Raw genomic sequence first — 27,493 nt, 5'->3', positions numbered from 1 at the left:
ATTCTTGTAAAAAAGCTAGTAATGTTGTGAAAAATTCATTTCTCCAAAGTGCCAAAAAGCCCGACCTTCTCATGAATTGTGATGCGTCATCAGTTTTATTTTTACTTCTGCTTTCATCAAGTACTTTTCCTTTAGGCTTATCATTCCTCTCTAAATAGTAGTACCATATGACACAAGAAATGAAGTCTGGTTTCCGGTGGTTCCTCTCCGGAGCTGCCAGCAACAGTCTGAATGGCTCAGGGATAGAGATGGTGGTATAGGCACTGGCGTTCCAATAAAAGCAAAATATGGGAACTGCATTTGAAAATTAATGCCAGGCCCTTATGAAACACCTTCAGGAAATGGCCAAGGTAATGATAATGATTTTTTACTTGCTTTTTTATTTGTTTTTGATTTTGTGATTTCTTCTGTCTCCTAACTTTTATTTAGATCATAAAAATATTTCACACAGGACTCTTAAAAGAGATAGACTCCTTGTTTTCCTTCAGCCAGATGTAGTCCCTATAGACTTCCCACCTATATGGGCCACTAATGATCACCAAAATTTGAATTTCATATGATCGAAAAGCAAAGAGGTTTAAGCAGTGTATGTAGCTTCTCAGTAACCAGAGACACATTTCTTGAAAGTGAACTTCCCCTTTGAACCTCTTTTTGGGGAGATAACACTGTGCTCCAGCTAGTCTAAATGACGGAAAAATTGCTTCCAAGTATTTTTTATTAAAGCCCATACCCTGAACACCCTGGAATTTGCTGGAGGAATGGCACGTGTAAAGTTGAACATACATAAATGGCCTGAAAGAAATAGCATGAAATGCAAATGTAAAGTATTGCATGTAGGAAGGGATATCCAATTGCGCAAATACCAAATGCATATTGATTAGCCAGGCAGCGGAGAAGGATGGAGTGGGGTTGGGTAGAAATGCATCCCAGAGCGAGTCGCAGTGAAGAATGTGAGGCTATTGCAAAGCTAATCTAAAAAACTTGAGCTATATTTAGAGAATTACTGTAAGCCAGAGATGGATGAATTATTCCGCTGGGCAATGTCACGGTTTGGATGCACACTTTGAGAAGGATGGAGAGATTTTAGACAAAAAGACCAAGGGAATTTTATAGTGTATGGGTTATGGTGAAGTTTGAAAGAATTAAGTAGAACAAGTTGGGATAAACAATAACCATCTTCAAATATATAAAATCTGTTGTTATAACAAAGACTGAGATCTATTAGTCTCCAACTATTCATTATGGAAAAAAGACCAGTTAGAGAGGCTACAGCACTGGATTACAAAATCCTGAGTTACATGGAGAGGATGAATAGGAGTTAACGGTTCCTTGTTTCTTCCATTGCAACATTTTGGGACAGCTGATAAAGACATCAGGAAGAAGATTAAAGATCAACACTTACAGATCATCACAGGAGAAGTGGAAGGCCTGAGGAACTCCTCACCAGAGGACGTTATGGAAGTAGAAGTTTACACGGATTCAAGGGGAGACTGGAAAATTACTGGAAAATTACTAAGTGTTGTGCTTCCTACTGGGGGAGTCCCACTTGCGCACAGCAGAAAGGATGCGTGCGCAGAGCTGGTGACCGTGTGTAGGACTGTGGCCGGGCTCACGCCTCTATTTAATGCATATAGTAAATATGTGTATGGTGCAATAACTTCAGATTATATTGACGTAACTGAGCTAGCTAGTTTAGTTCTCACAACAGTGTAGTAACACAAAATTCAATGTAGACTAACCCCCTCTTCTGCCCCAGCAGCCTGGGTAAATACTGAAGCTCTTAGTCCTCGGTGAGCTCTAGCGTGTGGTGGCTGAACTGCTAATTTCAAGCTCATTTATTACACTATAATCACTTGCAGAAATCAGTAGGTCTACATAATGACATTAAAGTGGGGCATATATATTCTAATGTGCTGTGCACGTATTTTCACTCTGTATCTGCAGGACAAGGGCTTTATTTCTGTTTAATTTGTCACTTAAAATCTTAAAAATTCTAACACAAGATATAAATAGGAATCTTCAGAAAATCATAGCTGTTTTGTAACTGTTGAGGACTGGCAGTAATATCCTTGGATTTTCTCCTTCAAGACGATATTTAGTTTGAGTAATTTTTTCTCCCTTCTCTCATTTTTCTTTTAAATTTATACCTGGCTAAAGAAGATATTTTAAAACTTTATATACAGTTGGTGCTTCGTAAATGATTTAACAGATCAAAATTATTTTCAGAAATAATTCAGTTTTCCACTAGTTCAAAATCACAGAATCACAGAATGGTCGTGGTTGGAAGGGACCTCTGGAGCTCACCCAGTCCAACCCCCCCCCAGAGCAGGGTCACCTACAGCAGTGGCACAGGATGGCGTCCAGGCGGGTTTGGGATGTCTCCAACGTGGGAGACTCCCCCACCTCTCTGGGCAGCCTGTGCCAGTGCTCTGCCACCCTCAAGGCAAAGGAGTTTTTCCTCATGTTGAGATGGAATTTCCTGTGTTCCAGCTTGTGCCCGTTGTCCCTTGTCCTGTCGCTGGGCACCACTGAAAAGAGTCTGGCCCCATCTTCTTGGGACCCACTCTTTAGATATTGATAAGCATTGTTTAGATCCCCTCTCAGCCTTCTCTTCTCCAGGCTAAACAGACCCAGGTCTCTCAGCCTTTCCTTGTAAGAGAGGTGCTCCATTCCCTTGATCATCTTTGTAGCCCTCCACTGTACTCTCTCCGGTAGTTCCTCATCTTTCTTGAACTGGGGAGCCCAGAACTGAACACAATACTCCAGATGTGGCCTCACCAGGGCAGAGTAGAGAGGGAGGGTGACCTCCCTTGACCTGCTGGCCGCACTCTTCTTGATGCGCCCCAGGAGGCCATTGGCCTTCTTGGCCACAAGGTCCCATTGCTGGCTAATGGTGAACTTTTTGTCCACCAGAACTCCCAGGTCCGTCTCTGCAGAGCTGCTTTCCAGCAGCATGTAAAACTATGCTGGTAATGTGGCACTTTAAAATGTGTAAACACTTATGAACATGAATACTTTTTGTAAGAGTGTTCCCATTTACTTAAAATCACTGTTTACGTGACTGTGTATGTAGAGATATGGGCATTTAATTGGAAGGCATTATCTCCATCTTCAGGTGGAGAGATCTGAGTCATATAATGCTTTCCAAGCTTCCTACTGCATCTGAATCCTTGATGCATAGGTGTTTTTCAGAGCATCCGAGCTGTCCTCTGCCTCTGTGTTGTGTTCTTAAGGCACTTGAGAACTTTCTACAAGTTGTCCATGCCCTTGTAAGCTCTAGGTGAAGCAAAGCAGCTCTCCACCAGCAGGATCTGCTGTTGGCAGGAACCAACTGGCAACTCATCCCTGTCTATAGGCAGAGATTTGGGAAAGCCAAGCCAGCTGCCATAAGCCACTGTGTGAGATGTAGCAGCTGCTGCTCATGACAGTGGAAGAGGTGGGTCCTTCGTCTTGTTCTTATGGCAGGACAGGGCCAGATTTAGTCAAGTCCTTGAGCCTTTAGGCACAAAAAAAAAAGTCCCCTTATCCCCATTTCTAAGAGCAGGTTTGAAATTCAATCTCATATTGTGCCTTAATACAGGTTCAAGCATAGCTTTGTATGAGGTGTGGACAGATCACAAAATAGCAGCTCCTCCATCGATTTTAGCTGCTCTTGAGCTAACATCCAGTGACTGTAGGGTCTTTCCTGGGTGGGCTTCAATGGTGATTGTTCCAAAGTCGGGTGGATTTTCAGGCAAATTAAGCCCAGGCTTCTGATACTCACCAGCAAACAAACACCAGCAAAATAAAAGCTTGTCGTCTTCATTCTTTTCCCCAAAATGACTAGCTCACATAAAGCATAGACATAGCTGAGGTCCTTGAAATGCCCTAAGTAGAGTCCCTCCAAATGACAGGACAGCTGTTAAAACTTTGGTTTTGACTAGAGGTTTGAGACTGTTTTGTTCTTAAGGAACATATGACAGGGTTGTGTGCAGTCATTTCCATTTTGATGGGGGATCTTTCAAGTTTGTTTTATATTTATATCCTCTGGTTCCTTTTGTATGTGCTGCCTGTGGTGTAACAAGCCTTTTCCCTTTTTTCTTTCATCTAATATGATTTTTTGAGAAGACAACTTCTCTTTAATCACTGTTAGAGACAGGTTTAGTTTTTAGAAGGCTTGATTAGTGTACAGGGAATTCAGAGAAGAGCAACAGAGAAGGTGATTTTGAGTTCTAAGAAAAGATTAGAAGAAAGTAACAATGCACATAGCTTGGCCAAGGGTCTATAGATCATCTTGATCTTCTGGTATCTAATGGATGTGTTAAGGGGTCAGAGGAGTGTCTCATGGTGGAGCAACTGAACAAAAAGCGTAGTGGTGAAAATAGGGAAGGGGAAATACACAAATATATACTATAGTACCAAACCCCAAGCAATTTTACCAGCTGAACAGACCAAATGGAAATGATAAGTGGAGCAAGAGGTCTTGTTCCTCCCAAATCCAGGAGGTGAGGGAGAGAGTAACTTTTGCAAAGACCAAGCTTGGACAATAGCGAGTGACTTTTATTCATCGGTGGGGTCATTGTACTCAAAGCTTTTGACAATAACACCACCACAGTTTGCTGGGAGCGTCCTGTTTCGCTAACAGCCATAAGGGGTGCACTTCATTGTGGCAGCACAGCGTTGGTGAGCAAGTGGGCTGGATCCGTGTGCTCAAGTCCAAGGAAAGGTGTAGAGGGCTCACAAAACTCAGCAGATCTGCGGACTCTCTTTGTCATACAGTAACACCCACAATGTATGTTCTTCTGTGTATCCCATCAGACAGAGCGAAAACGTGGACATAGATTTTCCAAGAACCCTTGCTCCTGCAATGTGGCGGTGATTTCAATGCCTTTCCTGGAAATTAGCAATTTACTTCTGTGCCTGCGAGGAGTGCTATTGGGGAAAAAAAAAAAAAAAAAAAAAAAAAGATAGAGGAGGAACGCTGAGCAAATGTTTTCTTATGGCATTTTTCTATATGTGGTTGTCACTTAATTGAAATAAATGTCTTGGCCAATTGCTATATGAGTTTTTATTCCAATCTGTCATGGGAATGACTCTTCCTTTTCTGATATTTTACCAAATGACTGCTCTTCAGGTAACTGTTTTTCACTTGAAAGCAACAATTAGTTTAAGTGTGAAGGGATGCATTTCATGCCTTGTGCAATACTCAGGTGATTGGTGTTTGATGCATCCTAACACTGACATGAAGTCAGAAGCGAAACCTGTTCTGGTTGAAAGTCTGCACTAGTCTCGTTTTGAAAATCAGGGACTGGGGAAGAAATGGGAATGTTAATGAACAGATATGTCCTCCCTTTTGAGAGCACGAGCCAGCTGAATGCAGTCAGATCCAAAGGATCCAAGAGGCTAACTGGCTGGTTTTCTTTCCCTTCTTTGAAATCAGAATTTGGAATTAAATGCAGGTGATTTTAATTAGCCCCTGTGAACATTAATGGGAAACCACATTTGTGTGATTATGAGTCCAGTTTCAAATCAGGACATTGTGTTTAAAACATTGAAAAGTGCAGATGCGATGTATTCTTACATTAGAAATGCTAATGATTAGGACAGATTGAGAGTGTTACTGATCGCTTAAATGTCTAAGATGGGTGGATATTAGAACAGCTAAACCAGTTAAACAGCACAGTTTTCTGGCATTTTGTAGTAGTGTCTCCTAAAAATATTGTCATGCCACCCCCATCCCAAATTAACGCTTCTAAGGCCAGTGATGGAGTGTGCTCACACCTTAAGGTAGCACAGTGATTCATGTTTTAATGATAGTGGCTGCTGGCTGTAACTATGGAATGTATTGTCATGGAAACTACACTTTTCTATATTTACACCAGTGCTGGTTATGCGAGAGACAGTACTTGAAAGAAAATCTGTATAACGTATAGCTTAATAATGAGACAGGCAAGCTAGGAATAAACAGATCAAAGATCCAGCAATGCTACGGCTGCTGTTTGTCACCATAGTATGTTTCTAAACAGGCTCAGTCACGGTTTCAGATGATAACTGGCACAGCAAGTCAGAAAAAAGCGCTGGACTAACGGGTCAGACAAACTTAGATTATTGGTAGCTGTTTGATTGGCCTCCGCGTGGGGAACTCCCATGACATGTAACGCTGGTGTCCAGGCTGTGAGGAAAAAAAAATATGAGCTGAGCGAATTGAGGACAATGGGTTGTAAGAGCCTGTTATTTGCGAGAAATAAATCTTCAGAAATGGAACTGGGTTGTAAGTCTGACTGTGCAGCAGTTCTATCTGTCACTTCAGTCTAGAAAGTACTGTCATTTTACCGAGCTGGGGCTCCTGCAAGCTCTAAGTTCAAAACTATAGAGTGAGAAACGACAATCAGAAAATATTATGCCAAGTTGAAATTTAGCTGCGCAGAAAAACTGAATAGAAGTACAGTTATTGTACGGTGCAAAAGAAGGAGTGGGACCAAAGCTGTTTAAGAGAACGCTTCTTGTATGGTTTTGAACTTTACAAAGTGATGGTAAGCTGTACTGAAGAAACTCTACTCAAAATTTAGATCTATACAGGCATGCGCTGCGCAGACGCTTATATACATTTGCATAAACATGAAATCTTAATAAAGGAGGTCTCCTACATTAGGGTCTGCAGCCTCAGGCAGATATTTTTTTAAATTCTGTACCATTCACCCTCTCTATTGCTCGACCTGGCTGCACACAGAGACCTCCGTTTGCCATTTTCTCCCTTTTGTTGTATAACAAAATTCTAGTTGGGGTTTATTACAGAAAATTGTTTCAGTTGTGCCTTAAGAACTCACTGGCGATTGCCAGGGAGACAAGCTGCTCTCATTTCTTTAGAAAGAGTTGCTAATTTGATGGGCAGAGCTCGGTGAGTCGCAAAAAAAGCAGGGTCAAGTCGCTGTGAAACAACTGCTGGGTTTACCTTGCTATCAGCTGCGAAATCGGCGAAGATACCGCTTTATTTTCTGTATCGTAGCCTTTTCCTTTTATATTTGTGTGTCTGCCATGACCGAACCTAAAACTGGAGGATATATTCATCCAACTTCTGATATAAATAATCCTCTTAAAAAGCACAGCTAGCGCTTCGCTCATCCAAATGCTTTATTATGCATTTTCAGCTGGTGTTGCTTTAACTGAAGGAGCAGCGACAGCTGTAACCGAATCCAAACCAGCGTTCTGCTCCCAAACTTCTTTAATTATTGCATTTCTGAAATACAGCAAGCCCTTTGCAGGTTATAGGATATCAGTATTAGCTGGAGTCAGTAGTTACATTGCCTCAAAAGCAGAGTTTAAGGAGGGTTGCGTTTTAAGCTTCGTGCTGGTGCATTTTCCGTGCAACTTCACATCTTTATTCAGTGTCTCCTGCAATCCTTCAACCTGTCTATTTGTAAATTTGTGCCTGGAGAAAGCTCCCATGTGGCAAGCCAGGATTGGATAAATGTTACTTGTATTTCTCTGATTGCAAACTCCCAGCATCGGGGATTTTCAGCTTTGAGTACAGTTTGTTTCGTGCTGAGATTCATCTTTTTGGGGAAAGCAAAGGTCATCGCTTCTCCGGAGTTGCAACCGATTTGATTCTTTTGCTCGGGGAGGCGCTGGAAAGGGAATCCTTACTGGAATGCATATTGATAAAGGCTGAGGATTCTGGCTTCTTAGATAAGTAATTTTTTTCTCTCTTCTCTCCCCACAATGACTATGTATTGCAGCAACTCACTGGCTTTTTACCAAATCAGGAGCTGCAGTATTTTTCTTCCGATGGAATAATTTCAGCCCACTTCAGCTAGCATGACAATCTTATGTGATTGTTATGAGTAGGCGTTTACATCCTTTTACATGCTAATACTGCCACACCTGCTAGTCCCCCTCATTTCCATTTCTCTCTTTTTTCTTCTTCTCCTTTTTTTCCTTTTTTCTTCTTTTTTTTTTTTTTTTTTTTCTTCTTCCCCCCGATGTAAAAACTAATTTCCCAGAGGAAAGGAAATCCTGAGATTCGTGATCAATGCTGCATCGTTGATTCATCAACGAAGAAGGGGATGGCTGAATGGGACACAGGTAGAGATTCAAGCAGGCTGCTTCTGACCAGCAAGAGAAAAGCTAGCTGTTGAGCAGCGTATGTTGCCACTCCATGTGCTGTATTAGCTACTTGTTTTTAGCCTTCAGTAGGCTGCCACTACTGCAGCACTAAAGGAATGTGCCCTATTGTTAAAAATCCTGACTGCTTTACACCAATGATTTGCCACTGCAAAGTTGCATGCACCAACAACACTTTATCGTTGATGTTTGGATGCAAGGTAGGATGTGGTTAATGTATTTAAATGCATGCTGTAACTCCTTTGAATATCTGTGCTATTTAATTTCGTGTCTGACTAGAGATTTCAGTGCAAATTGCGATACGTTGGCTATAAATTAGGGCTTGCAGCCGGTACGTTTTAAATGTTAGGAAAAAAAATCAGAAGGAAAGCTTTCCTATTTCCCAGGGTTGTACGAGTATAGATTTACAGGGGGGAATCTAACGGATTATGAAGCATTTGCTCTAGAGTTGATTGTATACTTAGCTAACAGTGCTAAGATTACTAAACCACTACTCTGCCATTTGCCCGGCTTTATTGATTTTGACGTGTATACTGTTATTACAAAAACACAAACCAGCAAGATTGAATATATTTTTTTTTCCATTTATATTGCTGACATGGTTTTTAACCATAAGAGCAATACTAAAGTATACAGCCCTGTACTTCTCTGTAAGAAATAAATAAAGGAAGCTCCTGAGCCCATTTTTAAGTCTACAGGAATATATTTAAATAAGTGTTTTCTTCTAGGGACTGGACAATCATTTAATTTCTCTTTTAAATTTAAATCAAAAGGTGGCGCAGTTAGCCAGAGAAGTTTCTTTTCTGGCCGTGTAATGCAATCCCACCCTAATTTTTAACAAAGGTGTTGGATTGGACTATATTTTTTCCCATATACATCCTGACTTGACATTAGAGTATAACTGATGTTGTTTGTTCTTTTACTGAAATAATTCAAAAGTGATGGCATGTTTTTAAAACTTATTATCTTTGGGTAAACAAGTTTGGTTCTTGGATCACTGGGTCAATCGTGATGATTATACATGGGGGTTACAGACTTTGTCCCGTTCCTTTTCCTTGCTATCCTTAAATACTGGATGATGTTAAAACTGGTCCTCTGTGTTTAAATAGAGTAGGAAATAAGCAGTTCCATAAAAATGGTAGTGATAGTAATTATTTTTAAATCACCTATGTAACTTTTTTAATCCTCAAAAATGGCTAAGCTACAAAACCCAAATTTTAGTTGTACAGTCCACAAACTAGGGAACGCAGTATAATATTTGGAGTTCCTATATGACAGACTAGACAAAATAAAATGAAGTAACTTTATGAAAGAGGTTAGAGATGACCCAATGCTCCCTAAACGTAGTTCAGCTAGAGGTTAATGACAGATTGTCTACTGCTTCATATGATATACTTGAACTCAAACTAGGTTACGGTCAAACATTTACAAATTATTTTTCTACCTCCCCTTTTCCTCAAACTACTTCCTGCCTACATCTCTGGTTACCTGACACTTTCCCGAACTAGTTTCTTGTTTTTTCACTTCCATTTTAAATAGACAAAAACGTGTTCTATTAGCGAAAAGGTTATAATTTAATTGCTGTGTCATGATGCCACTAGTGATATAAATAGCATCAAGAGTTTAACGGTTTGAAAGCTTTTCTAATTTGCAGCTTTTTCATAAGAACAATTCATATTTCCTTTCAATTTTAACTTTAAAAACTTCAACCCTCTTGTTTTCAAGTGTTAGGTTCTAATTAATAAAGGTCAATTATTAGCCAAGGGAAATTAAATGCAAGCCACCCTTCAACAAAGGTAGGCCAGTGGCTTAGGGACTAGTATCCCATTTGTATTCCTGCCTGTAAGCACGATTTTCAAAGGATATTCTTTGATGCACTTAAGTTCTTTCATGATTTTCAGATCCTGTTAGGAAGAAGCAAGAGAATAAAAATCATAAATTTGAAACTTCTTTTTTCCTTCTCTTTCTTTAGCACTTCAGGCTCATTAAGTTAGTCACAGTCAATGTTTTATCTTCTGGTGGTAGTGTATGAACTACTTCTCAAATGAAAAGTGGATGTGTGGGATAGTGATCATTTTCAGAAAGATGAGAAGGAGCACGAGCGAACTGAGCTCTCTTGCGTTGGTTCAATACATGTCAGATTAGTACCCTTTGATACCACCACCAAGCATACAGGAGATATTCTGTATACGTACCAGTGTATCACATCACTTCAAATACCTTTTTCTCATTTCCATTTGTTCTTCAGCCCATATCCAAATACCTGACTTTTTGCTTTGGACGCTTTGGGTTATATTTTTAGATTTATGGGTGCAGACCCATTGTTCACAAGCAAAGAAGTTTGAACAAGAAGTAAGCATGTTTCTTTTCAGGAAATCTTTTAGTTACGTGGCATGAAATCACGGATCTAAGCGTGCTCATAATATTATGACTTCTACAGTCACGTGGTTCTTGAACTCGGGAAGGAGAGTAATATACTGGAATGACAGTTTATATTCTGAGTGGCAGAGGAGAAAATAGGTCCTCAGAATAGAAGTAGAGTTTTAAAATACAGATAGTGGAATAGACAACAAAGGTATTCAAAGTTCAGGCAAGCATCTCCAAGTGATAAAATAACCAGGTCAAGTTATTAACTAGCTCCTTTCGAAAGGACAGTGCAAGTTACAGGAATGCAATATTGCTCACACTCTTGATTTACAGGTTTCACTTTTAATTTTGTGCCAAACACAGTCTTCTTTTCCTTATGGGCACGGAAGCGAGCGAGTGAAATGCACCACATCAGAACCATCACACCCATTTTTATCTGTTCCCAATGCAATATTTTACAGTCTGCTCACTCCTAACAGGTGGTGCCAGGGAGTTAATTTGGGGGGGCAGGAAGAGGGTGTGCATGTCTTACTACACCATATGTTGCAAAGAAGGCAGTGGAGGAGTCTTAACTGCGCCTGCGGGAAGCTTGCCTTTACAGCTTGATTTCCTGCACTTCGATAGTCCTGGACCTGTACTTTCAATGACGCCCAGTTTTATGCTCCTTGACCTTGACATTGCAAAGAATTCAGAGAGCAGTTTAATTCGAAAGGCAGGGTGGTAATGTCTACCTGAAATGCCACTATTACAACCTACTTCAACATGTTTAAACAATTCTCCCATTTCCAGTAGGGAAGTACCAGCGCGTTCCCATCACAGGGGTACAGAGCTGAAGCAGAGAGGGGATAAGCCAGTTTTAAATATGTCCCTCAGGTGCCAGGAGGTGTTTTGCAGAACTGCTTTGTTCAGAACCTCACGGGGGTTGGGACATGACTGTATATCCCCCGAGTCCTGGAGCTGCTCCACAGCTACTGGACAGATTGGTCCCTGTGGATGAAAGTACGGCTTGTGTGTGACATAGACCCGCGTTCACAGACCTCCATCGAGAGGAGCACCAAAGCCTATATCAGATTTCACTGAAGATGATGAGGCTGAAATGCACGCTTCAATGTCAGTACTCACTTTGCTGAATTGGGCCCTGTAATAGTCCGTTCAGTATTGCAGAAGAGTTATCTCCTGACTCTTAATATCCTGTTCATTTTGCTCTTATTAGGAGTGCCAGGAAGGGATTTCAGATTGACTGAGATGTTTCTTAAATTACATTTCAGCCACAATTCTGACACGCACATGGAAATGTTTTTCTGCCTTATGTCCTTTACCTCTGTATATCGAAAATAGATATTGAGGACATTCCACTGAAAGATGAGTGACTTCCTTGTTTGTTTACCTTGACCAGTTATTTCGAGAAATCTTATTTTCCTTTTGATTTAGGTTTATTCTTATATCAGTCCTAGCATAATTTAAAAGTTTTTTGTTTTTGTTTTTGTTTTTGTTTTTTTTTCTAAAATGGATAAGATATACCTTCTTCTCTTCCCTGTCTCTTTTCTTTCCTTGTAGCACATTTATCACAACCAGTATTCCGGCACAATAGCTGATTTTGGCTTTTTTTTCCTACTATTTCTCTGTTTTAGCTGAAATAGCCAAATAGTGACCTATTCCACTATCCAAGGTGAGCATGAAAGTGAAACCACTTGTTTCTTCAGCTGCCCAAACTTCTACGTTTTGCAGAACTGTTGCAATACAGAAGGTTTTATTTTTAAAACAAATAGTAAGGGATATTACTGAATGTCTTGAAATTCATATTTATTATTTTTATCATGTTCAAACTACCAGAAAACTACTAGTTTTCTGAATGGGCATTAGTAGTCTCTTGAAAAGACTCTGGTATCTCACTTAGTTCTTAGTTGTGAATAGTCTCTATATTGTCATAGTCTGGACCTGGTTATTGTAAGAAACAGTAATCTGAGATGACAGGAGAATTCTTCTCCAAGTAGGTAGGATACGAGTAGACCATGCTCAAAGCCTTGCATGCTTTAGCTTCTTGATGCACCTCCATGAACTCAAGTGGGATTTTACATTTCATGGGACAGTCTGAGGGGGGTTTCTGGATGAACTCAGATAGAATATTCATTCGAATTATAAATAAGCTTTTGAAATAGATTTTCCCATATGTGTCATGCTTTGTTTTCCATTAGGCTTGGAGTACACAAATGGGATGCCTTTTTGATGAAACTAAGCAGAAATACGGACTCCAGGAACACACCAAATAGTCTGCAAAATCTTACGGGTATTCAGTTTATAAAACCAGATGATCGCTATTTCAAAGTAAAACACAAATCATATGTGTAATGTTGTGGTTGAGTCCTTCTTACCGGCTCTTCATTCTGTGGATCCATTCCTGCTGCTTGCTGATGTGGACATAACCACTGCCTCTACTGAGGTATTTCAGCTCTGATTTTTTTGAGGGCCAGAACTGGATGGATGTAAAAATACAATGTATTCATGGTCATTCTGACTTCTGTGATCCATCTATAGAGACTGATATCTCGTATAGGGTTCCAGAACTCTCTGAAAGAGTTTTCTGCCTATCCATAGACAATCAGCAGAGTAAGTCAGCTGGAACGTTACTGCCACTCGCTCTGCATAACATTTGACAGCGGCACTGAGAAACCTATTTCCACATATTATTCTTGTTAGGCCACTCTGGTGTTAAAATAAAAATGCTCAGCAATAGGAGGAGCTGCAGAAGGGATGTGGGATTGCCACTGGCAAAAGTCTCTGAGTATGATCAGTTGTGTCACAGAGGATTTGTGCATTAGTGCGCAGCGCTCAAGGCAGGGAGAGGTTTCTTCTCTGGCGTAGCATCTATGCAAGCTAGACATGGCGTGTAAGCCCAAGCAATTTCAGCTGGCCATAACTTTTTTTCTGTTAGGCATTGCCTAACCCCCTACACTTTAACACCCTTGGCTTAAGGACAAGTACAAGCCCTCCCCAGCAGTTCCCACCCATCATCAACTTGTGTGGGAAAAAGATGAACTATACGTTGTATACTCACAGGCCACCAGAGTGAAGCTTTCTGAGGCCAAAGTAGCAAGTTATAGGGCTGTGGGACCAGGAACTCCTCCCAGTATTGAAAAATTTATAAAGTGCATCCTACTCTTCAGAACTTCTTGTTCCCAGCTGATGAGGGGCATTGCACTGGTGAAGTACTCTGGTATCAGAGGTGAGTAGGCTGTGACTTCATAAGTGATCTTGAGTTTGTTATCTTGAACTCAGCGTGGGTACAGCAGAAATCAGTATTACAGGAGGCACAAGGATGGCAGAAGCCTAAGGAGAGGTAGGAGGCAGCAGCAGGAAGATCCAGGTGGGGCAAGCGGAGGAAAGGCATGGGGAAGGACGATGCAGAGACAGCAGCTCAGGGGCAGGATGAGAAGGCAGTGGCCTGGGCAAGGGTCCTGGGGAGGCACGCGGAAGAGAAAGCAACACTGGTGGGGTCTGGCTAGATAGAAAATGGAAAAAAAAAAATTGTTAGACCATGAGTCCTCTGAAACGATGGGCCTATCCCCTCAATCATGTAGGAGTTAAGTCAGTAGTTAGGGAAGGCAAACAAGCGTTACCATTTCAGTCTTATTTTGGAGTGAGCTCACTCACTAGCTGTCACCCACTGGCACTGGCCAACGTCTGGGCGGGCAATGCCCAGGCGTTCTTCTAAAAGCATCAAGATCAGATGTTAAAAATATTTCTGCTTGTGTGAGAATATCATGCCTCATTTTTTGCCACTGTCCTGCCCACGAGCTCCCTGTGCACTGTGAAGGAGACGGGTGGCTGGTAGGAGATTCCCTGAGAAACCACTCCATAACAAATGCGCAGATAGTTTAAATTAAGAAAACAACACTGAAAGTGGCTTTTTTAATAAAGCGGTTTGTTTGTATTTTTTTAAAGTGTATACACTGAAAGAAACTTCTGTTGGAGGTGGGATCTTCAATCCCTACATCCTTTGAATCACTGGCCTTTTTTCCACATTTTGCCAGAATATCTGCTTCTGGCTGCCTTCAGGAGCTGGACACTGGACTGGATGGCCCACGGTGCTGCTGTGCATGCTCCTGTCATCACAACGAGAATATTTACTGGTAGCACAGCAAAGGAGTCTGATTTTCATCACTCTGGATTACTTGAAATTCACCTGAAGCTAAAGGACGCTCTGAATCCCCTCTGTATTGTACCTTTGAGCGTATAGCCATGGTGGGAAATGGGTTTCTTCTTTACGCGAGTAATAAAGCAGAGTTGATTGTCGTGGTTCACAAGCACTGGGTTAGAAATAAGACAATAAATTATACCTATGGAAAAAGTGGGGCAGGAGGCACATAGCTAAGGGTTATTGAATATTTTGAAGGAGAAGTTCAGGCTTTGCTCAGACACTTAATTTTTGAAATATATTTTTGCTTTAAATTATCCGTAATAATGGGATAAAATTAGGTACTTTCAAATAGAAATATATAAATACTGGAATGACTTGATGCAAGGTTACATGAGCTGCTTGATTTTACAAACTAATTATTGACTAAGAGAAGGCTATATATAGACGCTCATCTTAACTGTAAAATATGTCATAGAAGAGAATGGTGACAAAGAGGTGTTATATAAATATATTTAAGTGATCATAGCAATAAAACTGAAAACTGTCACTGAACAGTTTTTCTGATCTTTGAAAAGTAGCTTTTATGTTTCCAGTGTAGCTGTCAGAAATAGTCTCATTATTAAAATATAGGTATTTATTACTTTCACTTTTCTGATTGTATTTCCTTCATCTTTAAACATTTGATGCATTATTAATAATCCTCGGGGATGGGAGTTTTCAAGAGAGATTAGATGGGGGTTGTGCTAAATGCACTGGAAACCTGAATGGGAAGCGAGATTACTGATGGGGTGTCCTGTGACTCCCTGTAGAAGTTAACGATCTATGATCCCAGGAGAATGATCTGATGAAGTATTATGGCAGTTTGGGCTATTCTGTCGAGTCACTTAGCTATTGAGTGTATTGAGAGTATCATTATGAATCCGCAAGGTAAAAATGGCCCTTTTCACCCAGCCTTCAATGAGGAATTTCACCCGTTAGCTACTCAAATGATCCCCACCAAGTTGTACGTGGCCAGAAAGGAGGTTTTCCGGGAAAATGTCTGACTCTCGGTGAAACTGAAAATTTTTCTGTTTCAATTTTTCTTCAAACTGACATTTCAGAGACCTGGATTCTGAGAATCCTGACACATCGTTTTGGGGAGATTTCCTTCAGCAGATGCTCACAGCTGTTCAGTGTAATTACGGTGGAATATGCCAAATATGAATTTTCAGGAAGACGTAAGCTGGTCTCAGCACTGAAGTCCGCACAATGAATCACCTGGAGGCTCCGTAGCTATGGCAAGTGTGGTACCGAGCCTATGTCAACAAGTAGCTGCCTGCAGGAGACAGTATAGACATGTACAAGGTCACTTTCTTTGCAAGATGTGAGCTCATCCCCTATGGAAATGGACCTGTAACTACAGACCTTGGGCCAGCTGCAAAATTTTTAAGATATACCTATATTGCTAAGTAAAAGAGGGCTAATGAGTATACTCAAGTACTCAGCTCCTGACTGCATATTGCAAAATTGTTAGTTTTGGTCCATGGCTGTATTTTGGGGTGCTCGCAAGCTTTTTCAAGACAATTTGTAGGCATAGCTTGAAGGATTGTTCACTCAAGGGACTGGAGGGAGGGAGCATGGATGAGACTGGATCAGGGAAGCTTACTTGCAGCCTACAGCCAATCCTCTTGGCTATGTCTTCAAACACCTTCCACCCCTGCCCCTTGCCTTTACATGATATTTGAAAGCCTGCAACACAGCTGCTCGGTTTCATTTAGTAAAAATGCTACTTCAGTATTAAGATGGACATGACCCTCTCTCAACCTCATGGCCTGGGAACCAAGAAGCATGCTAAAAAGTGGCTTTATTTAGCAGAGTAGATGTAGTACAAGGGCGTTGCGCATGGTCACACGACTCGGAGCTTTAAAAATCTAACAAATGGGGAAGACACCACAATATCTCTGTCAGGCTTGGTTCTTCTGGACCTACCACCGCCACAACTGTGACAGTCCACCTGGAATATACCCAGGTATATTGTATTAAAGCACCAAGCCCAATCATAGAATCATAGAATGATTGTAGACAGTAAATTATCCATGGCCCAGCAATGTGCCCTTGTCGCCAAAAAGGCCAATGGAATCCTGGGCTGCATAGGGAAGAGTGTGGCCAGTAGGTGGAGGGAGGTCATTCTCCCCCTCTACTCGGCACTGGTGAGGCCACAACTGGAATGCTGTGTCCAGTTTTGGGCTCCCCAGTTCAAGAGGGACAGGGAACTGCTGGAGCGAGTCCAGCGAAGGGCAACTAAGATGATTAAGGGCTTGGAGCACCTCCCTTATGAGGAAAGGCTGAGAGAGCTGGGACTCTTTAGCCTGGAGAAGAGAAGGCTGAGGGGAGACCTTATTATGGCATACAAGTATCTAAAGGGTGGGTTGAAGAAGGATGGAGCCAGGCTCTTTTCATTGGTTCCAAGTGACAGGACGAGGGGCAATGGGCACAAGTTAGAACACAGGAAGTTCCGTTCAAATACACGGAAACAGTTCTTTACGGTGAGGGTGACAGAGCACTGGAACAGGCTGCCCAGGGAGGTTGTGGAGTCCCCTTCCCTGGAGATTTTCAAGACCCACCTGGATGCAGTCCTGAGTAATGTGCTCCGGGCAATCCTGCTTTAGCAGGAGAGTTGGACTAGATGATCTCTAGAGGTCCCTTCCAACTCTGATAATTCTGTGATTCTGTGATTCTGTGATTCTGTGATTTAGGTTGGAAAGGACCTTGAAGATCATCGAGTTCCAATCCCCCTGCCATAGGCAGGGACACCTCCCACTAGACCAGGTTGCCCAAGGCCACGTCCAGTCTGGCCTTGAACACCTCCAGGGATGGGGCCTCAACAACCTCTCTGGGCAACCTGTTCCAGTGCCTCACCACCCTCAAAGTGAAAAATTTCTCCCTGATATCTAATCTAAATCTACCATCTTCTAATTTGAAACTATTACCCCTTTTCCTATCAGTACACACCCTTGCAAAAAGTCCCTCTCCAGCTTTCTTTAGGAACTGGAAGGCTGCTATAAACTCTCCCCAGAGCCTTCTCTTCTCCAGGCTGGACAACCCCAGCTCTCTCAGCCTGTCCTCATAGGAGAGATGCTCCAGCCCTCTGGTCATCTTTGTGCCCTCCTCTGGACCCTCTCTAACAGGTCCATGTCCTTCTTGTGCTGAGGACTGCAAAGCTGTACTGAGTACTCCAGGTGGGTTGTCATGAGAGCAGAGCAGAGGGGCAGAATCCCCTCCCTCCACCTGCTGGCCACGCTGCTTCTGATGCAGCCTAGGATGAGGTTGATTTTCTAGGCTGCAAGTGCACATTGCTGGCTCATGTTGAGCTTCTCATCCACTAACACCCCAAAGTCCTTCTCCTCAGAGCTGTTCTCAATCCATTCTCCACTTAGCCTGTGTTTGTGCTTGAGATTGCCCTGATCCATATGCAGGACCTTGCACTTGGCCTGGTTGAACCTCATGAGGGTTGCACTAGCCTACCTCTCAAGCCTGTCCAGGTCCCTCTGAATGACATTGCTTCCCTCCTGCGTGTCAACTGTGCCACACAGCTTGGTGTCTTTGGCAAACTTGCTTAGGGTGCACCCAGTCCCAACATCCATGTTGCTGACAAAGATGTCAAACAGCACTGGTCCCAGTACCAACCCCTGAGGAACGCCACTTGTCACTGGTCTCCACTTGGACATCAAGCCGTTGACCGCAACTCTTTGAGTGGGACCGTCCAGCCAATTCTTTATCCACCAAGTGGTCCATTTGTCAAATCCATTTCTCTCCAATTTAGAGACCAGGATATCATGTGGGATGGTGTCAAACCCTTTGCGGAAGTCCAGGTAGATGACATCGGTTGCTCTTCCTTTGTCCACTGCCACTGTAACACCTTTGTAGAAGGCCACCAAATTTGTCAGGCATGACTTGCCCTTGGTGAAGCCATGTTGTCTGTCACCCATCACCTCCTTATTTTCCATGTGCCTTAGAGTTTCCAGAAGGGTCTGCTCCATGATCTTGCCAGGCCCAGGGGTGAGACTGACCAGCCTGTAGTTCCCCGAGTCTTCCAAATCTGTAAGAAACCTGCCTTGGACTCAGCAAAAGGCAAGAGACCCTGTGTCCAGCACATAGGGGCACTCCACCCTGGAATACTTCCCACCAGCTTAGCTGTATCCGCCCACACTTTATTAACTACAGATCCTGCAAGTAAGAGAGAAGTTTACATTCAGTGAATTAAAAGATTGCATACCTCTAAAGGCATTTAAATCAGTAATGCATGCTTGTCTACCACCTTGTAAGACTGGTATATAGCTTATAACAACCACCTGTTAAAGTATGTTGCTAAAGTATGTTAGTCCTGGATCTTACACTGTTTCTGAGAGGTGTCATCAGCTGGCAGTGCTTTGAAATTCCTATATATCCCAGGGATATGCCAGTCTGTATTAAACACAGTTCAATAAGAGGATAATCACCTCCATAAAACAGTGAGAAAACAGTCGCTGCCAGAGAGGGGTTTGTGGCCACGATTTAGGACAGGGAACAGGAACTCCTGGTTTCTATTTCTGGCTCTCACAAAGCGTTCTTGTTGTGACCTGGGGCAAATTGTGCCTTACGTCTCTTTCTAGAAAATCAACCTTGTAATACCTGCCTCAGGGGAGTATTGAGAATTAATAATTATTGCATGTACGCAACACTGAAATGAAATGTACTGTGTAAGTACAATGCGCCATTGGTTTTAAGGACCAACATAAAGCCATGGCGAGGCTAAGGTAGGGGAGGTTACAAGTGAAAATGGAAATATATTAGTGAAAACCAACGCATTTTCTCCTTTTTTTTGCTGCCCAGCCCTCTCCCCACAGTATTTATTTCAGGTATACATTGAAATACTATCGTGCATCTTTTTTTAAAGTTCTCCCTCCAGGTCTGAGTTTTCACATCCTAATTGTTATGGTTGAATTGCAAGTCCCTGAAAAACGGAGTTTGAAATGAAAGCGCTGACAGGATCTTATCTCCACCCGTCCAAGTAGTGCTCATATCATCTAACTTATTATATAAAGTTGCTGTAGGGGAGAAGCACTCCCCAGAGCTCTGCTTATTTGAGTTTTTATTTTGCAAAGATTGTTTAAGAATAGTCATAGGATGATACATGAGGCAGGAAGGTGACAAGCAGATGAACATAAACCTGTTGCAAGGAGGCAAATTAGTAACTGCATCGCACAAATTTTGTGACCATTCAGGAATTGCGGTTAAGCTGATCGCTAGGAGGGACATACAGCCCAGTTCCAAGGGCCGTATGGCTCTCTTAAACTACACATTAAATCCCAGATTCTGCAATCTACAATAAATTAAGTGAAGCGCTATAGAGTCCTATCAAATCCAGGACACCGCAATCTGCAGAGCTGTGACTGAAGGTCTTGTCAGTACGGTTAGTAACAGTGTTTTGCACTGTACCTATAAAATAGATAAAATTTATACCCTTCCTACTCATTACATCCCCTTGCCTGTGTTAGTGCTTGCACTTGGATTTCTGGTCCTTGGCTTAAGTAAGACAATAAATTAGCTGGGTAGGGACTAAACATTTGACGGCATAAGAAAACATAGTACATTTTTGCACCGGCAAAGTTAACTAAAAACTAATATTCCATACACAATATAAAATAACCAGGGCAATATGTTTTCAGAAGACAAAGTCTGGTGATACATTTTGAAACATGCATTCCTTCCCAGAACAATTAAGAAAACTCAGGAGAGGAGGGCGAGAGCAGAGGAGGGAGAAGAAGATGACCTAGAAAATGCGCTTGCGGATCTAATTTTGTGTGTATGTACGCATTACAGACAAGCCTGTTGCACCTCCTCCCATAAAGCCCTGGTGTTTTGCACTCTTTACTATATGCATCAACCCCCACGTGAGTTCCAAGTGTGCAGCTCTTTAATTTTACAGCATTAAGGACATGTCTTTCCAGTGTTTTGAAGTTCAATAGACTTTAAAGACGTCAGAAGCTAACAGAGGCAGAGGGAAGTGAGACTTGTGAGATGAATCTTTGGAGGATTTCAAGATATGGTTATGAAGAAGGAGCTTTTGTGTTAGAAGTGCTATTGTTGTAGGGCCCCTGAGCTTCACACTTGCTTCCTCCGGTCAGGTACAGCTAAAGGGACAGAGGACCATCGTCTCCCCCACATAGCTGAGAGCTGAACCTCAGGCTGTTACATCTTGTGATGGAGCTGCCTTCCTAAAAAAGAGGTTTAATTACAGCATCACAGAATGGTCAGGGTTGGAAGGGACCTCTGGAGCTCACCCAGTGCAACCCCCCCGCCAGAGCAGGGGCACCTACAGCAGTTGCACATGACGGTGTCCAAGTGGGTTTGGAATGTCTCCAGAGTGGGAGACTCCCCCGCCTCTCTGGGCAGCCTGTGCCAGTGCTCTGCCACCCTCCAAGTAAAAAAAGTTCCTCCTCGGAATTAATTTGCTGTCTACAATTGTTTAATCTATACGCATCCAACGTGTAAATCTCTTACTGGTGATGGAGTGCGGCACCTTTTCACAGAGCATTAGCAACTCCTGCTTTCCCATTTAATTGGAATAAAAATGCTCAGTGTGCTGAGCCAGAGAAACAGAGCTACTCTCAAACTAATCCGCATTCTGCGTGCAAACACCAGCTACTTCTTGACTATTTGCATTCAACAGGAGAGGCAGCGTAGGGCCACACGAGTGAATAAAGTTTCTGTTATTAAATGAGAATTAGTTGTTCTGTAGTCTGATGATTTTTCTTCTACTGCCTTCAGTTTATTCATAAAAGAAGAGAGCTTAGATAGAAAAGGGTCAGCTCACATTACCAGAATGTGTACGAAGTAATCACAGAATCGCAGAAATGTTGATTGGAAAGGACCTCTATAAATCACCTCATCCAAATTTCACAGAAAGCAGGAGAAATGAGAGGTGATTTAGCGCGCAGCCGTACACCTCACTTTGCAGAGGAAACGGGTTGGTTTTTCAGCAGTGGCAGGTGAAATGTCTCTTCAGCTAAAAGAGAAGGAAATTTGGGAAGCAAAATCCAGTGTTTAAAACAAGGGAAAAGAGGTTAAATGTTCTGAGTGTTACTCCCTGTTTTTCCATTGATCCAACAGAAGATGTGGAGAGGGGCAATTTAGCCCCTTCCGTAAAATTGGGAGTGTTACCAGGGGCTCGGATTGTGGGGGCTGCTGGTACCGGGCTGGGATTTCACCGTTTGTACTTCCATAACTCTGTTAGTAAAAAAGTTCATGTAGAGTTTGTGAGACTCTAAGGTCGAGATCCTTGAGATACTTAGGTACCCTTGGCTTTTGATGGCAGCTAAGCACCTTCTAAGTATGTGACCACACAGTACTGCTCCTCCAGTGCTTCCTTTATTCAGCCCTATGCCTTATCTCCTGCTTTGCTTTGCTTTACTTCCCAATTATGCATAAGTGCTTTCTTTGCTGTTGCTGGCTCTCACTCAAAATTCACTGTTAGACCCCAGGTTGGTGGATGTGGTTGAGAAGGAGCATGAAGTTAACGGGGCATTTCTGGAGTAAATGGCAGACAGGAACAGGGAAACGTGTCCATACCCTCTCACGTATATGTACATATGCACAAACGGGTCACTAAAGACTGCACTTACCTGGTACATTAGCAATACTCCCACTCTCAAATTCTGAAAATTTGGTGACTGTAGGCCTTGGATGAGGTGGTGGGTGGGTGGGAGAAGTGGAATGTCTGTTTAAGGCTGTAAAACTGCATTTGAAAGTGTTAAAAATGTTTGTGATACAGAGGTCTATTTGCTTTATATAGAAAATGCACATTGACACGTCCCTGAAATTTCTTATGCAAGAGGGAGAAGTCAAACAGGACTTTGAATGGTGCAGTAAATAATAACATGATTTGTTGTCAAAAACTCTAATAAGTTAAATCCTGCCAACGTATTTAAAGTATTTCTTTCTTAAGAAGGTTTTAACACCTAGAATTAAGAGCAACTAAAATTAAAATAAGCCAAGAAAGGGAAAGGGAGCGATTTCCGCTTTGAATTTCCTACATAATTTATTCCCCTAGTTAGATAGTGAGAAGCCAATGCAGAGACCAAAGTTGGACTGATAAATCATATTGTAGGAAAATACCTCCATATTAGTAATTCCGGATTTGGCTAAACCATGTAAATGACTGATGTAAAGACCAAAGCATGTCACTTACTAAGACGTCTATCCTTTGGTGTGGTTTAGCTTCAGAAACCAGGGTGAGGGCTTTTTATTGAGAGGCTTGAGTGCAAAATTTTCTCAGACCTCAGTCAGGGTTAGTACGTAAAGAAATTTGCTTATTTGGTCTGAAAATATTGGTGCGTTTTTAAAGGGTGCAAGGCTCCAGAAGATTGGCTTCTTTTGCTTTTCCTACCATGCTTAGATTAGCTTGGCAAAAGCTCCACGAGCATCAAATGATTACAAAGTACAACACTACATGTGATCTACTGGTATCTGTTGGATTTTAGTTGGACTTAGGGCCAACGACTTTTGGCACAAAATTTACCAAAGGGGCCTAATGTATCCATGAATTAAATGGCTTTTTTGAGTACGAGACAAGGTATGCAAAAGTGATATATTAGACTAAACACAGCATTTTTTTGGTGTTCCTTAGCTATTATATTGTTATTTTCTGCATGTGAATTAAAGTTCTGATAATCTTCATTCACCAACTGCAAGGCAAAATTCATTTTCCTGGTGTGACTAATATGGAATGGTTTCTTTCATCCAAAAAGACTGCCGTGTAGTGCAAAGAATAAGAAAATAATGAAGCTGTAGCAGGACAAAAGAGAAGGTGCTGAAAACCAGAAAGAGCTGAATAGTTTTTGAACTTGTTACTCTGCAAATTGCTTTTCCTGTGCGTGAAGCTTTGAAAAAGAAGTTAATTTCTCCCCCTTATAATAACGTTCTTGAGCCTACAGTGTGTGAGGAAAACAATTCTTCATCGGACACACGCTTATATAATGATGTTTAAAGTTATAGTGCCATTTCCAAAGGAGAAAGACGTTGTAGACATCTATCATATGTATGGGTTAGCAGGTGAGATCCCAAAAGAAGAGCAAAGCACTTGATTTTTATTTTTTTTCCAATGTGTTATCACTAAACATTAAACGCCATAAATATGAGCAGAGACACCTGCTTTGTGGTTGGAAACAACTTGCCTTCACGTGGTGGTGGCCTTCTGGCTGTGTTTGCTACCAACTACAGCTGTTTTCATCGCTTCTTTGGCTGTAGATAACCCATTGGCCTTGCCTGCAGAGTTGATACAACCAACCGTTTAGCAGCTTGCCGCTGAGCTCCCGCTTGATCCCTAAGAAGAGTGCAGACTGCTTAGAGACACGTCAACTTGCTGCTATTCCCCGCTCCCAAATGCACTGCTGTGCTCGGCTGCTGTCTGCAAAGATCGTTTTCAGGTGCAATCCCACAACAGGAAACACGTTTCAGAACAAATGCACCATGAAATACTGACAAATGCAAAAGGCTCTGAATTTTTAAAGGAGCTCTGTAATTGCTGCTGTATTTTTTTTTTTTTTTGTCTGAACGTCTGTCTTTTAAAAAATTCCTTTATTAAGTGTACTGAGAACTTCCAGTCACTAGTCTTAGGGCAAAATTGATAGAGCTGCTTGACCTTTGGGCTGGGAATGCCTCTGGAAAAGAGCTGTCCATCTCTTTGTCACAGACATCATGTGGGTCTAACCAAGGGAAGGCAGGAAAGCTTGTCCTGTTGGGCTTGGTGACCGTTCCTTGCTTCTTGCCTCTTATGTTAGTGCAGGTGAGCAGTGAAGAGAGACCTCTGTTTAGGCTACCCAAATCTTTCAATCCACAAGTCCTGATCTTTTGAGACTTTAGGGACAAAGCCAAAAAGTAGTTTTTTTCCCCCCACTTATCCAGAGGGGCTTTGAATTAACTAAAACCAAGATATCTGTACTGCTCTCAAACTCCTCAAAAAGCCTCGTATGAGTACAGTAGAGGTAAAGGAGTCTTCAGTGGGCATTGCATGGAGGGAGAAATATGAAATTGGGGAAATATTTCTAGTTTAGATTTACCTTATCTTGATTTCAGTTGAAATATTTGTTGTATTCCAAAGTTACATACAAACTTCTCAATGAGGAGCTTAAGGTCTGGTTTTTCCTCCTGGAATTTCTTCTATGGGATGTTTTTCTTGTATTTGAAAAGACAAGCACGGATAACAGTAATGAATTTAGAAAATACCTGGTGTAGCCCTTGTCCGTGGGTGTTTTGTTTGGCTTTATTTTATTTTCCTGGCTTGAGGAACTGTACATCTCTTCTTTTATCTTAAAAAAAAAAAAAAAAAGAAAAAAAATTGACAAAAGCTTTAATTTGTGCTCTGCTGTTCCACTTTCTAGAGGTGCGGTGTACTGTTTTCAAAATAAACGTCATCTTCTCTAGAAAGCTTTGCAACGTATTTGAAAATCCAAGAAGTCAGTGACATTCTGTCTTCATCCTATGATAAAATTGCAACCTATCCTCCCGTACATCCACTTGATTTTTCAAGGGCTTCAATTGGATACTCAAAAGCTGTAGCCATTGATTGTCATTTGACTTACTATGAGTAAAATCATATTTGTTTTTATTGCATCCTTCAAACTGACTGAGGTAAGCAGTGATGTGTGGCTGTTCATTCTTTTCTGTATAAAATCTTAACCCTTGCCTCAAGGAGAGATTACAGCTCTGATTTCTTCTATTCCTGGCCCTGCCACAGACTTGTGGCTTCAGCGTATGACCTGTTACTATATATACATGCCAAGTGTTGTATTATTTAATGCTACAATCTAGTCCTATTTTCAGCACCATGACTGATGCTTGCAGGCGATTCAGTTTTATGCTGATTGCGCCAAAAGCAGTAGCAGTGTTGCCGTTGTGTGGGCACCCAGCTGGGGTTGCATTAAGCAGGCAGTCTACTGCAGTAATAGTCTTACAGTTCCGTCAGTGGCAGAGGTAAGAACAAAGCAAACACAAAGCTAAATGAGGAGGTCCAAACAGCACCTTTTTTTCCCCCAAATTTCTAGGCTTAAGCATCCCCACCACTAAAAATATTTCTGATTATCCCTTTAAGGGAAAAATGTTAATATACAAGATCTAATTACTTCTGTCTAAGCTGATCCGCCTACAGCACCTTTTACATAACCCAAACACTTGAGTTCCAATTATACAATTATATTTTAACATGTATTAAGTGCCATTCCTTTAGGGAGGAGACTTATACTGAATAATTTAACTAAACTCCTTCCTCAACACAGATCTATACGGTAGGGTCTCGTTTCATTACAGTGCCAAAGACTTGTTTTTTTCTCAGTTCCTTTCCCCTTAAATACTCCAACTGGCTCTTCAGAAAGCACATTTTCCACGTCTGCAGCACTGACAGCCGTATCTGTACATGTATATCAACTGCAGGCTATGAAGTTAATGTTCTAGGGGTCAGTAGCGGCACTGTTACTGCAATTAGATCAATAATCCTTGCACAGTGCCAATATTCTCTGTTTTGCGTACGACCCAGGGCAAGGTCCAAGTCTCTAGAGGAATCAACATGTTCAAACATGGAGGAAAGGCTGCTGCTTTTTTCCAATATTATGTCTTGCTCTGGAGATTGTTAGCACAAAAGATGATTGAGCTCCCCTTTACTGAAAAGACAGATGACTCCAATGACCATTCTTCTTTTCTGGTATCTTCATGCAACTTCTGTAAGACACAGAAGCCTTCACCTGGAGGGAAGACTTGTTGAGGAAGGCTATTTGCTGCATACATTCAATTGTTAACATCAATGAGGTTTGGAGGTCACCCGTTCTGAAAACCCAGAGCCTAAGTTTAGAGTGGGGAGCCTGAGCGTATTCCTGCACTCACAGCTAACTCAAGTTTTCTGAACATCCAGCCAATGTTGTGACTTGGCCTGAAAAAGCACAGGAGAAGAAAAGGGATGAACAAAGAAACAGTGAGCGGAGGGAAACCCTGGCAAGTAAGGCTGGGGACTGCTGTGGATTAATTGTTTGTGGGGCAATGGTTACTGGTGGAGGAGAGGAATTGGGAGTGCTCTGCTTCTTCCCATCCCTCAGCATCAGCCTATGCCAAAAGGTGGCATAGCCTACAGTGCAATGACACAGCTTATGCTAAGTTCATTGCTGCTGTGGAGGTTACCTTATCAGCAGCTGAACCACCTGTTTTAGCATTGATGCAGCTATTTCTGTACTATACTGTAGTCATTCCTGCACAGTGACTTCAGTTTAAAATATCCCCTGCTTAGAAAACCAAGTTTTGGAAATGTTGAATAAAGTTGTCGCGTTGGGCTGTACCCATCAGATAAACTGAATTCCTGCCTGAAGAAAACGTGAACACAATTAATTACAAGGTAAAACTAAATTATTAAAACATTAGACTCGTGTTATTTTAATTATACAAAACCAAAAAATCTGGAGGTAAAGTTCCCATGGCAACCTTAGCTCTGTCTCCTGTGTGCAGTGGATGTGTGTGTATGTTTTTGTAAAATAAGATCATTCATTATGATGGTCAGAGTGATTTAGGACTTGCTGATCAGGAAGATTTTAATCAGACCAGAAATCTCATCTTTAAAAGTAATTTATTTTTGCTGTTTCTCTAGCCAAGTGTTGTAATGTAGAGAAGATTTTGAGTTTCTGTCCAGTCTGATAAGTATTTATGTTAAAGCATAATGCCTGAACAATCCATATCTTGTCTCAAATCTGATTTATCATTTTTTCAAATTTAGCTACAATTGTGACAGACACCCTGTAGTCGTGAATCCTATGAACTAGCAAAATGAAATTGGCACCCATTTTTTTCAGATGAACTCACTAGTATGAAACATTTGATTACACATTGCAC

The 27,493-nt window shown here is 41.7% G+C and overlaps 1 protein-coding gene across 5 annotated transcripts in view; it reads left to right on the top strand.

Annotated features, from left to right (window-relative positions):
- The window catches only part of DLG2 (discs large MAGUK scaffold protein 2), a gene marked incomplete at both ends in the record, with an annotated part of 916,537 nt that overhangs the window by 213,434 nt on the left and 675,610 nt on the right, over positions 1 to 27,493 (top strand). Inside the window, one exon of one of the 5 annotated variants that reach the window (XM_082494341.1) lies at positions 8,199 to 8,297. The exons of the other annotated variants lie outside the window; for them this stretch is intronic. Coding sequence (XP_082350467.1) covers positions 8,199 to 8,297 — 99 coding nt within the window. Of the gene's footprint in view, positions 1 to 8,198; positions 8,298 to 27,493 lie in introns of those variants that run through there. 5 annotated transcript variants of the gene reach the window in all.

Source organism: Vanellus vanellus, assembly GCF_965231255.1.
Source record: "Vanellus vanellus genome assembly, chromosome: 1".
Classification (NCBI taxonomy): domain Eukaryota; kingdom Metazoa; phylum Chordata; class Aves; order Charadriiformes; family Charadriidae; genus Vanellus; species Vanellus vanellus.
Note: the sequence above shows the minus strand (reverse complement) of the source record. Positions and strands in the feature narration are given on the sequence as shown.